Source organism: Cloeon dipterum, chromosome 3 (assembly GCF_949628265.1).
Source record: "Cloeon dipterum chromosome 3, ieCloDipt1.1, whole genome shotgun sequence".
Classification (NCBI taxonomy): Eukaryota; Metazoa; Arthropoda; class Insecta; order Ephemeroptera; family Baetidae; genus Cloeon; species Cloeon dipterum.
In genome coordinates, this window is record NC_088788.1 from 15,669,213 (window position 1) to 15,681,481 (window position 12,269).

Consider the following 12,269-nt stretch of genomic DNA (forward strand, 5'->3'; position numbering starts at 1 on the left):
GCCATCTCAGGGCGCTCCGGTCTCCGAAGGTGCCTGCCCTTCCTCCCCTCCCGCTGCAATGGCGATTCTGGTGCTCCAGCCGGCGCGTCAGGCACCGCCATCTCCCTTCTGCTCTTTAAAGTTTCAGTTAATATATTGACGAGTCATGTGAACAAAAATGTGAGATAGATTTTGTGCTTCGTAATTTCAAAATTCGGGAATATTTCAAATTAATATACAGTCGCACTTAATACGAAAGTTAAAATTAAAATGGTGCTCTCGACCAACTCAATTCTTCGAAAAAGATTTATGCAACCCGTATATAAAGACCACTTGGCGGCACAGCATCCCACTGCTTGCAAGGTGCAAGGCGACAAGAAGAGAAAGAATTTGTAGAAAAAATTTGACTAATTGCTTGAATAGCTCGCATGCTTGGTTTCTATCTTGCAGCGACAATTTCTAGCCAATTCCAAACGTGAAGTGCTTCAATAGAGTTGTTCAGTTAAAAACCATTGCGAGATGACGTTCGAAGAGAATGAGATGACTATTCAGCTTTTGGACCCTGCTGACGATGGCACAATCTTGAAGGTACCCGATTTTGCATTTTACTGGTTTTATTAAACAATTCTTAAATTCTAAGGAACGGAAAGTGAAAAAAGAGAAACTGCCGAAGGGAAAACGCGAGTATAGCGAGACTCATCTGCTAAGAGAATGTCCAAAGAAGCCGATTAAAGTCAAGAACGTGAGCCCTTGCATTTTCGACGTCATTTTTGAGTGAGTAATATTGCGTTCTGTGGGAAAATTTTGCTTCCTTCCTAGGCAGATTCCTCCTCCCGAAAAATTTCTCGGGGGTTCTTGGTAGAGCGAGTTTTACGACAGGAAAAGGAAAAAGGAATTCCTGCTTTTCCCTTGAATTCCCGCAGGACAAGAAAATATTTTTCAGGAACAGGACAAGAAAGAAATTTTGTTGCAAAGCAATTACAATCTTGGTCTCTATACTGACCTCATTAATATCAGAAAAACATTTTTGAAGACAGATAAAATTGCTTTTTAAATTAATACTGTTTTACGACTTTTTTGTCTTTAATGGGCCTCAAATGTTTAGCCTAAAGTGTTCACGTCCAAAATTTTCATCAATAGTTTTATTATTTTAAAATCATAACATCATAGCCCTAGAAGCAGTTACTATTGTTAAATTGCTAAGACCATTTTGTAAGATGTATAGAAATTAAAAAAAAATTGAAATAAAATCAGGAAAAAGACAGGAATATTGTTGACGGAACAGGACAAGAAAATTAAATTATTTTCAAACAGAAACAGGCCAGGACAGGAACAGAAAATCCTTTCTTGAATACGCTCAAGTTCTTGGTGCATATACATTATTGATTACGAGCTCTGAAATGATTAAGCCATTTTTTCCAACACGAGATCCTGAATGTTGACTTTATTTTGAGAAACACCCGTCACTATTAGCGATAGCCCCTGTGTGTTAAAAGCCGCCAAAATGCAGATACCACGAATGTGTGAGCATGATTTCCAGGCCCTTCCACTGCGATTGCAGATTAAATCCTGCCTTTGCATGATTTATCTTTAATTTATGTATACTCACATTGTTAAGGCATTCTCAGGAGTGTCAAAAGCAGTGGGAGATTTTTGAGCAGTTCGGGCAGAGATGGCAAAAGGTGGTTAGCTGAGTTTACTCGAATTGCTCAAATAGCTAAACAGGCTGCGAGACTCCAATTATGCTGGTTTTCACACCTTTCCTAAATAAGGCTTTAGGGACAAATGTCTGGCGTGCCAATAAAAGACCTCGTTGCATGCGGGGAGGAGAAAAGATGGCCACACATTGGGCCCAAGCTCTTCTGCGTCCACCTTTCCATGTTATCCGGTCGTAGGTATTATTGCTGGGACCTGTGGGACCCGGTAAGCTCATACCGAGAAGTGCTCAGCAGACGTTAAAAAATTGATCGAGACCACCGCCATTGAAACGCATTTTTTAAATAAAATCCTATTTTGACGTTTCAACATAAATTAAATGGCTGGAATATTTTTGGTTCAGCGGATATCAAATGAAATTAAAAATCTAATCAAGCAAGAAAATAATATTCAGAGAGAATCTTTCCTTCACATTGTCTTTTTTCCACCAGTTATTTAGAAACGGACTCCATCACCAACCAGGAGATTGAGCAAGTGGCGAAGTGGATTTACCTGGCCGTCGAGTCCGACAAGAACAAGAGGGACAGCATGTCCAGGCTGAAAGCGGCAAGCGCTGATTTGCTCTCATCGAGCCATTTGATCAACAAGGGCAACGTCTGGAAAATCATCAGCGAAAACATCAATGTCGAAGCCATCGCCTCCGCGTGCAAAAAGGTTCGCTTTGTTAACTGTAAACTCGCATGTGTTTATACAGCTTTTTGATAAATTTTTGTTTTAGACGCTGTGCACGAATGCAGAAGAATTGCTGAAAAGTCCAGAATTCTTGCAACTCGAGCCAAATGTCATCTCCCACTTCCTGAAGCTGGAGGGCTTGAGAGTCGATTCGGAGATGCTGCTGGTCCGAGCTTGCCTTGCCTATAATCGCCAGTTGAAACGCGAAGTTGATAAGTAAGGAAATTTTAAATTTATTTTCGTTTTTTGCTATTAATCTCTAATGTTAAATATGTGCAGGTAGTCTCAGCAATATTTTAAATGAAACTGTCTATATTTTTACCGTCATATCACCACCACTTGTTTTTTAGACACACGCAGCTTAATTTACGAACAACAAATATAGAGCACACATTCCCGGATTTTATGATTTTTTGAAAATCACTTTATTTGTTTTTGAAAAAAAAAATGGAATAAACGCCATAGGAAAAATTTTATGCCGAACAATTTTTGTGGAGAAAATATTTTATAAGGAAACCAATTTTCAATTTCGAGTTTGAACATCAAATTTCCATAAAAAGGCATTTTTATCATATAATAATTTTAAAATCAATAATCCATCCTGAAATTTTGCGATGCGGTGATATACGTTTTTTTAGATATTCCAGGTCAAAGTTCAAAAGCCAGATTCTGGTCGAAAATCGATATATCAAGTTAACGCGAGATCTCGGCTTCTGCTCCGGTCAGAAATACAAAATCTGTAAACTGATTGACTCGATCGTCTTGATGCCCCATCTGACGATTAATATAGGTTTTAAGGGGGGTAACCCACACACCATTTTACCAACTCGACTTAAAGAAATGCTTTTGCACCATAGCTTGCTTGCCTTGAATGTTTGAAATAACCTTAGAAAACGGTTTAAAACACCTTCCCTACCAACCCCTAACTCATACCTATTCAAAATTTACCATAAAATCCTATTTAATTTATAATGTCGTGGCGGGTATTTATGGATTTTATTTAATGTGCTTTCAGCGTTACATTCCGTAAATACTTCCTTCCTCACCTCCGCCTGCTGACCCTAACGGTAGCCGAGCTGGGCGAGATTGAACATTTGCTGACCCTCGATGAAAAGCTTATTCTGGTTCACCTCATACTCGAAAAAGAGTATTTCTTGAATATCGAAGATCTGGTGAATGCAGGTAGCATCGAACCGAACCAACTGTGCTCGGAAAGGCAGGTGCGCTACCGTGGAGATTTCCAGACCATGGAAATCGTGCCTGACGAGGAGATACTCGATCTGACTGGCGTCTTCCGCAACGGCTTATTCTCCACGATCAAACATTCAACGTCCGAGTTCGAGCTTTCGTTTGTGGCGCTCAGGAACATCCGAATCAGGCGCATCGTCATGTTCACTCCAGTGCACTTGCTCCCCGACGACTTTTTCTGCCCCGACGTTGTCAAAAGGTATTAAAAAGGCTGGTTTACAGGGTATAATTGTATCAAAAAAATATGATTTTATGTTTATGTGAAACATGTAACGTCTTAAGTATTAACTACTCGGTCAGGTAAGGGGAATAATAGTAGGAGATACGACGACCACCCTCTCGAAGACACTCAGAAGTGACATTGGATTGAAAGAGATTTTTTGATTGCTGCGCGCTTTAACTTCTCCGCTCTCGAGGTCTCTTTAACAGGTCGTCACATCTCTTACCTTTACTCAGGGTGTCGATTTTTTAAGTGATCGATTGTTTGGTTTTCTTTTCTTGCCCATCCTTGTTTGAACCAAACATTCGACAAAGGAACAAAAATCGGGTGTGTCCTGAGTTCTTTACATCAGCGGTCATGACACCGACAACGTCACAATATTGCCGATCTCTCTGTCTAGCTCTTAAGGGCTAAACGTGGCGGCCAATTCCAAAAATTCAACGGCAATGATTTTTATTATAATTTTTAGTTGATGATGAACAATGTATTTTTGACACCCAATTGTCCTTTAAGTTTGGCGTCCGCTAACACCTGGTGTTTTCAGCTTAGAAATCAGGCAGAAAGAGAGGATTCTGATCATGTCTGGGAATTTCACGTTGACGTACAAGGTCTGGGAAGGTGAGAAACTCCTAGCTACCAATGAATATAAGTCGGACGAAAAGTTTGAGTAAGTTTCTGATTATTTTTTGTTTCATAAAATAACATAATATTAGGTTGTTTTTAAGAGGGAAAGAGCGACTTGAGATACGTTTGGACGTTAATTCAAATTTAATTTTCGGTTTAACAATACATATTTAACATGTAGGAATTATAATCAACCAAAAAAGATTACACGAAACTCAATAATTATGCTAAGATATGAAATCATATTCCATTCAAAGAGAAATTTTAATATTGTGTTATTTTTCCAGATTCAACCGGTTGGGTGTGTTCCCCACGGACATTCCGGTGTCCAAGTCGGCCAAATTGACTTTGAAGGTGACCAGCCGCGCCGATTGGAAGATGCGCCACATCGAAATCCAGAAAGTCAATGATTTCCTGAATAAAGAGGCAATCGGCAAAGAGATCGTCAGCGGCCTCACTGTGTCCTCTAAAAGTGAGAAGTACACTGTCTTCAAGAGCATCCAATACACTAGCGACTAGATTGTTGTGCTGATGTTATGGTCATTGCTAGGTGCTGCATTGACCCTCGATATTTTTTTGTATTGATCATTAAAAATGCTTGATCAGTTAGAAAAATGCTTACTTTAATAGTTTTAATTACAAATATTTAGACTCGCTGCGGAGTGCTGGCCATGGGCTGCAGATTCATTTTCGCCGCCTCTTGCCTAATCACGGCGATCAGTTCCTGGTTCACCAGAAACGTGAACCTCAGGGTAGAAATCTGCATATTTTAAAGTGTAAATTCTTTATTTAAATCTGAATTCTTTTCAAGAAACTTTAGCTGAAATTTGATATTTAATTGACATTTTTGTTACGGAGGCATCGATCTAGCAACCCTAAATAATCGGGAACTATTCCTTTCGCGTATTGGCATCTTTTATTAGCTAAAATTTATTACTAACGAATGGTAGCAAAAAGACACAGCAAATTTTCGATCAAAAGGTGCGCTATCCTTGTAAATCAACCGTGAAACCTTCAAAACCAAATATTTTGCCTTAGAAAGTACTTAAAAAAAAACTGAGACTTACCTCAATAACTGAGTTGTTGTTGAGGCGCGTCTTTTTGGCGGTGAGCAGCGGCTTGCCGTCGACCATGATGGCGCGTTTTCCCTCGCACACAAGGAAGAAGTCACCATTGTTCCTGAGCCTGATGGTGCCCTGACGGCGCGAAACCTTGTAGGCGGGGCCCTCAAGGGCCAGGTCGACGTCAACGCTCAGGTCCTTGGACATGCGGCCCAGTGTGATCTCGCGGCTGCGCATAAGGTAGCGCACAAAGCGGCCGCGCAGCACTGCTAGCGTCTGGTTGTCGAACTCGACCGGGCCGATGCCCGTCACGTGCTCCACAGCCACTGACCACTGCTTCGTTTCTGCCTCCAGCCGGTTCACCTGCCGCTGCAGCGCCCTGGAAATTCACAATTTAGAGTTTAAACGTTCAAATTGTAAGTGAAACTGTGACGGGAAATTATGTATGTGTCGAAAGAACACAGTTTTCAGAATTTCCTGAAAACTCGATCTCCTGAAAAAGACATATTCCGTTATGGTTCTCAAAATGAGCTAACAATAAATGAAAAGCAAATTTGGTCTGAATAATAAGAGAATGGGCCATATTTTCAAGGAAATAGCTGTCCATCCTCTGCTGTCAGTATTTATTTCTTTTTTCGGTTGATAAAAAATAAATAATTTGGAATTCCAGAATTTTTTTTAGAGTTCTTATTTTTACCTGTCTGCTAGGCTCATTTCGTGGCAGAGCGCCTCATCTTTGGGGTCAGTGAGGTCGTTGTCACGCATTAGCTCTTCTGTCTCAGAGAGACTGTAAGTTTGGTCTGGCCGCTGCGAACCTTGGTCTGAAAACGTCGGAAATTTATATTAAAAATAAACTAAGAAATATACACCCTACTTGTTTGATCAGGTAGAAGGTGGTACTGGCGCATCAGCAGCCAATGGTTGTATAGCTTCTTGGCGGTGCGACTCTCGTAAAAGACGCTCGCGTTCTCATCCAGCAGCTTCTGGAACACCTCCTGGGTTGGCTGAGAATTCTGCTGTAAGTAATGATTTGCTTATAAAATAAAAAGCCTGATTGGCTGGTTCTCTTAAAACCAGAGGGGATTTCCAATTTTAAAGAAGGGAATTTAAAAAAATAAGATTGAATGTTAAACATTTTTAAATAATAAATTTAAGATCTACAGTCATGATAATGTGACTAAACCATCCCAAAATTTCATCTATTAAAACTACAAAAGGGTATTAAAAAAGCACTATTTTTCTCACCGCGGGAATGCGTGCGAGCAGGATCTCTTCCGCCGAGCTGAAAAGAGCCTTGTATTTGACAGCAGCAATCATCTCTGGGTGCAAATTCCTCATGGCCGCCATTGCCACCCTGTTGACCGCTGGGTCGTACATCAGGGCCCAGAAGCGGCCCTGCACTTCGGCGAAGGTGAAGCGACAGCTGAACTTGACACCAGTGTGCACCACCTTCAAGTCACTTGTCTGCGATAAAATTATTAAATTAATTGTGATTGGAAATGAGGCTGTGAAATGTAGGTAGTTGACTATTTTTTCGCAATTTTTTGTACGTATATTTTAGAGAATTTAATGCCATTTAAACCATTTTGCGCTGCTGAAACCAGCTAAAGTCTGTTGTCTGTTAATTAAATAATTTCTGCTTCTTTTACCGTCTTAGAATTGAAAATACACCGTTTTATATAAAAGAATAAACAAAAAATCAAAAAGATTCAAACAATATCTGATACGAAAGGAAAATTGCGTCGCTGTAAGTTATTTGAAAAATAGGCGACCACTTGAGGTCTTTGGAGCTAGCCTCAACTGCCTCATGAATAGGACGTACTGATTGACGTCGAAACAATAGTCGAGGATTAAAACGACGAATTGGAATAGAACAACAAGGATGAAGTCTGTTTTCATTTATTCGATTTATTCCCAATTATGTATTTGAAAAAATTTGAGGTTTTGTTCAAATAATAATTAGCTTCTAAAATGTAAAAATGGTGTGTCCTTACATGCCATCCTGTAAATAAAAATGAAAGGGTCCAGATACCTGCATGACTCCAATGATGAGGGCCAAGTCGTCTGATGGCTTCCAGCGGCCAAGGTCCTTGTTAGCCGACTGTTTTAATTTGGCCCGCTTCTTGTGGCTGCCGCCCTTGGAAGGCCTCTTCCGTTCGGACCCTCCAACAAGGGCCGGCGTATGCGGTAAAATCGGCGTCACCGGTGAGCTGACAGAGCTGCCGAGAGCACTCGCGGGCACCTGCGTTGCTGTCGGAGAACCTGAAATGGGCACTTGTTTGAGTTTGGACGTGGTTGTGGACAATGCGAGCCTTACTGGAGGAGACATTCGCGGGCGTCGTCGAGTGGGGACTGCTGAAGGGCGTCTTGGACCCTGCTTTGGCCGCCAGGGGGGTCGTAAAGGAGCTGCGGCCCAAACTTGACTCGACTATTTCGTCGTCAAAGCGTCTTCTTCGTATCGAGCGTGAGCTATCGGTGCAAAAAATACAAAATCAATATTATGATGGGGACATTTTTTTTTTTTATTTTCTAATTTACCTCCTTCTTTGATTGGAATCCGCACTTTTGGCGGCTAAAGGCGTGACTGCTGCTGGCGTTCTGGCTTTGGTCGGCGGCGGCCGGACAGTTTGCGGACTTTGCGGTGAGGCGACCAAACCTGCCGGAATGCTCGCCTCCGTTTCCATCAGCACATTTTGTTCTTCGACCTTAGCGGCACTCGCCTCAGCCTCCTTGTCCATGCTGCAGAAAGAGGTGCGAAAAGTTACATTATGTACTCCGTCTCGTAAGTGAAAAACTATGTTTACCTCTTGCCGAGCACGTCTGCCGATTGCTGTCGAGAAATCTCGTAGGTTTAACGTTAACAACTGTGTGTACTTCTTAAAAAAAAATTAAAGTTGATGCGTCGAAGGTCGAGGCTAGTAGCAGCCAAAATCAGAGATTATTGTGAGTCGTCGGCCGTCTCGGCCAGGAGGCGACCTTAACTTGAAAACAAACAAAACCTCTTGTTTCTTGTATGTCCCACAGAGGGCATACATAGCATGAATCAGTTTGTCAGAAGGCAAAGTCTGAGTATAACTAACGTTAGCTCACGTAATATTTAGCATCATGTTTCCGTGGTGTAGTGGTTATCACATCCGCCTAACACGCGGAAGGTCCCCGGTTCGATCCCGGGCGGAAACATTTTTGCTCCTATTGTTCTTTTTTAATTTAAAGCTATTAGAATAATTTAAAATTTTATATTCAATTAAAATAGGACATAGACCACTTTAATTTGAACACATTTAAAAAACGGGTTAATTTGTTTGCAATGTGTTAAAATAAAACCCTCAAATAACTAACAGCCACAGATTTATTGAGCAGCAAATGTATATTAGGAATCACATTTTTATGAGTCAAGTTGAAGGTCGAGTGCCACTTGTCTAGCAGTAAGGTACATGTACTCGTGTCGGTGCTTCTTGAACGCCTCCACAGCCCTGTCCCTGGCGGCCGGCCACGCGTACATGGACCTGAACACACAAAATCAGCACACCACGATAAATAAGAACTATTCATTATATATTTTACCTGAAGAGGGGTCTGACGAATTTCATCCTGCCCTGGATGGTGGCGAAGTCGATGACCTCGCCGATCTTGTCTTCCCACTTGGCCCTGATGCAAAGTCGCAGCCAGCGGTACTTGGACTCGGTGTTACGCATACTCTTCATGTTGTACCACTCGTCCATCTTTCGCAGCTTCGTCACCGAAATTATCTGATGCTCGCTGAGTTCTAGTTGGTCAAGAAACTCCCTTTGCTGAAGTGGTGACAGGTCCTTGAAGCTTGGGCCAGAGGACAATGAATCCACCTCCTTTTCAGGGCATTTTAGCCACCTATCTGCCAGCTTAGTGCACTCCTCCGATAAGGTCATGTCATACCTGAAAATCCAAGAGGTCGTCTATACTTTTAGCAGTGTGCTATCATAGGAAAAAAAACGGAAAGTATGCTAATTGTAAAAGATAGGATGCCATAATATTAATGCTACTGTCAGTTTATTATAAAAAGGTTGAGTCTTACTGAGGGATGACTGGTGGCATTCCAGTTCCGTAGAACCATGTTTGCCAATCAACAGAGTCCAAGACAGCCTTTTTGCTGGCAAAGAACTTGTACAAGAAGGATTTGAACATATCAGTGTCGATCGGATGGCCCTTGAAGTGTTGACAGTAAGCCTTGATGAATGGGCCGAACACGTCTTCAAGTTGAAAATATATAAATCTTTGTAAATTTTGATAAAGTAAAATTTACCGTTTCCTCCTAAAAGGGTTTCCAAATAGAAAAGAAGAGTGTGGCCCTTCTCATAAGGCACGTTATTGTAAATGTCCTCAAAGTCAATTCCCGTCAGGTTTTTCACCAGGGTCGTCTCGATTTCTGGATATTTGCTGTCTTTCACCTTTGATCCCGGGAACACATTCGATTTATTATTTAATATCATTTAAAAATCAGCCAAAATCGTCAGCATACCGTGTTCCTCAATTCGTTGAGTCCCAAAATAGCAGAGAAGTGTCTGTGCTTCTCGCCGAAAAGCTTGGCCTCAATCTTCCTCTGCACAAACATAGTCCAGCCTTCGTTGAGCCAGAAGTGCTCGAACGTTTTGATTCCTACGGAATTTCCGGTCCAGGAGTGCGAGATCTCATGCGCAATGACATCAGCTTGCGAGCGGTCGCCTACGACACAGGTCGGCGTGACAAAGGTGATGCAAGGGTGCTCCATTCCTCCATAGCCAAAGCTTGGGGGTAAAATCAGCAGGTCGTAGCGGCCCCACTCGTACTCGCCGCAGAATTCTTCTGCCAGCTTGAGCTGCTCCTCAGCCTACATAAAAAAAAATTAATATTTTTCTTAATTAATTTAAACATTTTCTTCCAAACTTTTGGATAGAGCCCAATTAAGAAACATTGGTAAAACGATTTATAAATTTTGGATTTGTTAATATAATTTAGATTTTCATCAATAATTTTCTGCAAATTTTATTTTCTTAAAAATAATTATAAAGGAAAGTTTTTAACCTGATTAAATTCCCAGGTGGCGGCATCGACGTTCTCCTCTTCGCACCAGACGTTAACTCTCGGGCTGATGGTCCTGTGCGCCAGTTTGGCAACTACAATTGCAAGCAAGTACGATGGAATGGTCACTTTTTGCTGGTACCTGTGCCGCTTCTGCAAAAATTTTATTTTAATTTCTCCAATAATTGAAACAGGATATTTAGTTTATTGAACTCACCAGGGAAGTACCGGGTAAGACCTGAGGAGTACCGCTGCTGATCGCACTTAGCAGGACGGTCATGTCAGCGTCTGCATCCACCTCAGCGGAATACGTGAATTTGACGAATGGTGTGTCCTGACAGGGCAAAATTGTCCTGCAGTGGATTGACTGCAAAGGGAAAAGAGTAATATAATATGAGACACACAAAACATTTAAAATTAAAATTAGCACTGCAGGGTTTCAGTTTTGCTGCGGACAAAATATAATTTGAGTATTTTGTGTATTTTGTCTTTTAAAGATCATACCGAGCACTGACTAAACAAGTAGGGGTGCGTTTTGCCGGCGGTCTGCTCAGGCCTGAGCCACTGCAAAGCGCTCGCGTTGGAAGAAGTCTCATAATCAATGACCAAATCAAATATCCTGAAATGAATAGTAAACTTTTTAAACACGAATGAAATGTAAATCGGTTTATATATACTACTCTGCAAAATTTATTTTTAAATTTCACTTCTATATAAGATTTTGTGTAAGTGATGCTTTACTTTGGAGTGTTAGGAGGGAGTTTGATCGTCAAGTTTTCACCAAATGTGGCAACCGAGGGTCCTTTGAAGAAGTCCACGCGGTTCCCGTTCAGAGAAGCCTTTTTTACATTAAGATCCTTTGTGTCGAGCACCTGTGTATTAAATTTTTATCAGTCATGTTTAAACATTGATAAGGCGACGAGATTCACTGCATGCGATTGCGTGAGAAAACCCACATGAACTGACCACTTTGTCTGCGAGCTCGTTGACCTTCTCCAGGGTCAGGGTGACCGAGCCAGCGAGGGTCTGCTTCTTGAAGTCGACCAGCCAGGCAATATGAGCATGTCGGACAACTACATCCTCTGTCAGAAGCGAAGATATTAAAAATTTTAGACTTTAATCGAGAAATAATTTTTTTGCGACTGACCAGTATTGGCAAAAGATGAAGGATCGTTTTTGCTGAGCGCGTCGATGCCCATTTTGCAGGTTTGGAATACGTATTCCTTCTAACTCGTCGACTTGAATGGTGAAAAGCAAAGAGGGCGAGGTACTTTTATATGTGTTGATGCAGCAGTTATCAACATCGATATAATCAACACTGCTCCAAATTTGCAGTTTTCGCTATCAAAAATCACACATGCCTTGCATTGGAAAAATAAATATTTTCATTCCCCAGCATGGAAATTAGGTCAAATTAAAAATTGTGATTAATTTGGGAAATTCACGAGCGCACTATTAATGAAATAACACTATGTCGATTTCTGCATTTTCTCCTTAAAAGTGGCTCTACGTCGTCAAATCCCTTTATTTTATAGATAGCGTTTATTAATAAATTTCATAATATATGTCAATCAGAAGAAAAAAATTTCACCCCTTTTGTGGAGTTTTATAGCTGTGTAATAAAAAACTGCAAATATTAACCATCCAAATGGACTACTGACATAATGTCGCAATGCCACAAACACCTTGATAGTGTTTTTAAAAACAGCACTGAG

At 41.1% G+C, this 12,269-nt stretch overlaps 3 protein-coding genes and 1 non-coding gene across 5 annotated transcripts; 2 read left to right on the forward strand and 2 right to left on the reverse strand.

Moving 5' to 3' along the window:
* The first annotated feature begins 156 nt into the window (after window positions 1–156).
* On the forward strand, window positions 157–5,080 carry LOC135938551 (uncharacterized). The gene is made up of 7 exons (XM_065482238.1): window positions 157–567; window positions 620–753; window positions 2,127–2,349; window positions 2,414–2,583; window positions 3,383–3,814; window positions 4,380–4,502; window positions 4,747–5,080. The coding sequence occupies exons 1-7, from the start codon at window positions 499–501 to the stop codon at window positions 4,976–4,978; spliced, it is 1,383 nt and encodes a 460-aa protein (XP_065338310.1). The 5' UTR covers window positions 157–498; the 3' UTR covers window positions 4,979–5,080.
* Window positions 5,062–8,491, reverse strand: Rcd5 (microspherule protein Rcd5). 2 transcript variants are annotated; one of them, XM_065482237.1, is made up of 9 exons: window positions 8,325–8,491; window positions 8,059–8,259; window positions 7,838–7,989; window positions 7,553–7,782; window positions 6,766–6,984; window positions 6,395–6,533; window positions 6,218–6,341; window positions 5,527–5,899; window positions 5,062–5,219 (listed from the first exon to the last, which is right to left on the reverse strand). In XM_065482237.1, the coding sequence occupies exons 2-9, from the start codon at window positions 8,256–8,258 to the stop codon at window positions 5,106–5,108; spliced, it is 1,551 nt and encodes a 516-aa protein (XP_065338309.1). In that variant the 5' UTR covers window position 8,259; window positions 8,325–8,491; the 3' UTR covers window positions 5,062–5,105. The 2 variants fall into 2 exon arrangements, with proteins under 2 accessions (XP_065338309.1, XP_065338308.1); XM_065482236.1 differs by having other exon boundaries at window positions 6,395–6,536.
* Window positions 8,492–8,627: 136 nt separating this feature from the next.
* Window positions 8,628–8,700, forward strand: TRNAV-AAC (transfer RNA valine (anticodon AAC)). Its single transcript has one exon. It is a non-coding gene; the product is annotated as a tRNA-Val (tRNA).
* Window positions 8,701–8,851: 151 nt separating this feature from the next.
* Window positions 8,852–12,191, reverse strand: LOC135940214 (leukotriene A-4 hydrolase-like). Its single transcript, XM_065485016.1, has 11 exons — window positions 11,702–12,191; window positions 11,521–11,636; window positions 11,296–11,426; window positions 11,059–11,173; window positions 10,772–10,921; window positions 10,558–10,707; window positions 10,016–10,363; window positions 9,800–9,944; window positions 9,572–9,746; window positions 9,085–9,432; window positions 8,852–9,026 (listed from the first exon to the last, which is right to left on the reverse strand). The coding sequence occupies exons 1-11, from the start codon at window positions 11,751–11,753 to the stop codon at window positions 8,906–8,908; spliced, it is 1,851 nt and encodes a 616-aa protein (XP_065341088.1). The 5' UTR covers window positions 11,754–12,191; the 3' UTR covers window positions 8,852–8,905.
* Between the last annotated feature and the right edge of the window lie 78 nt (window positions 12,192–12,269).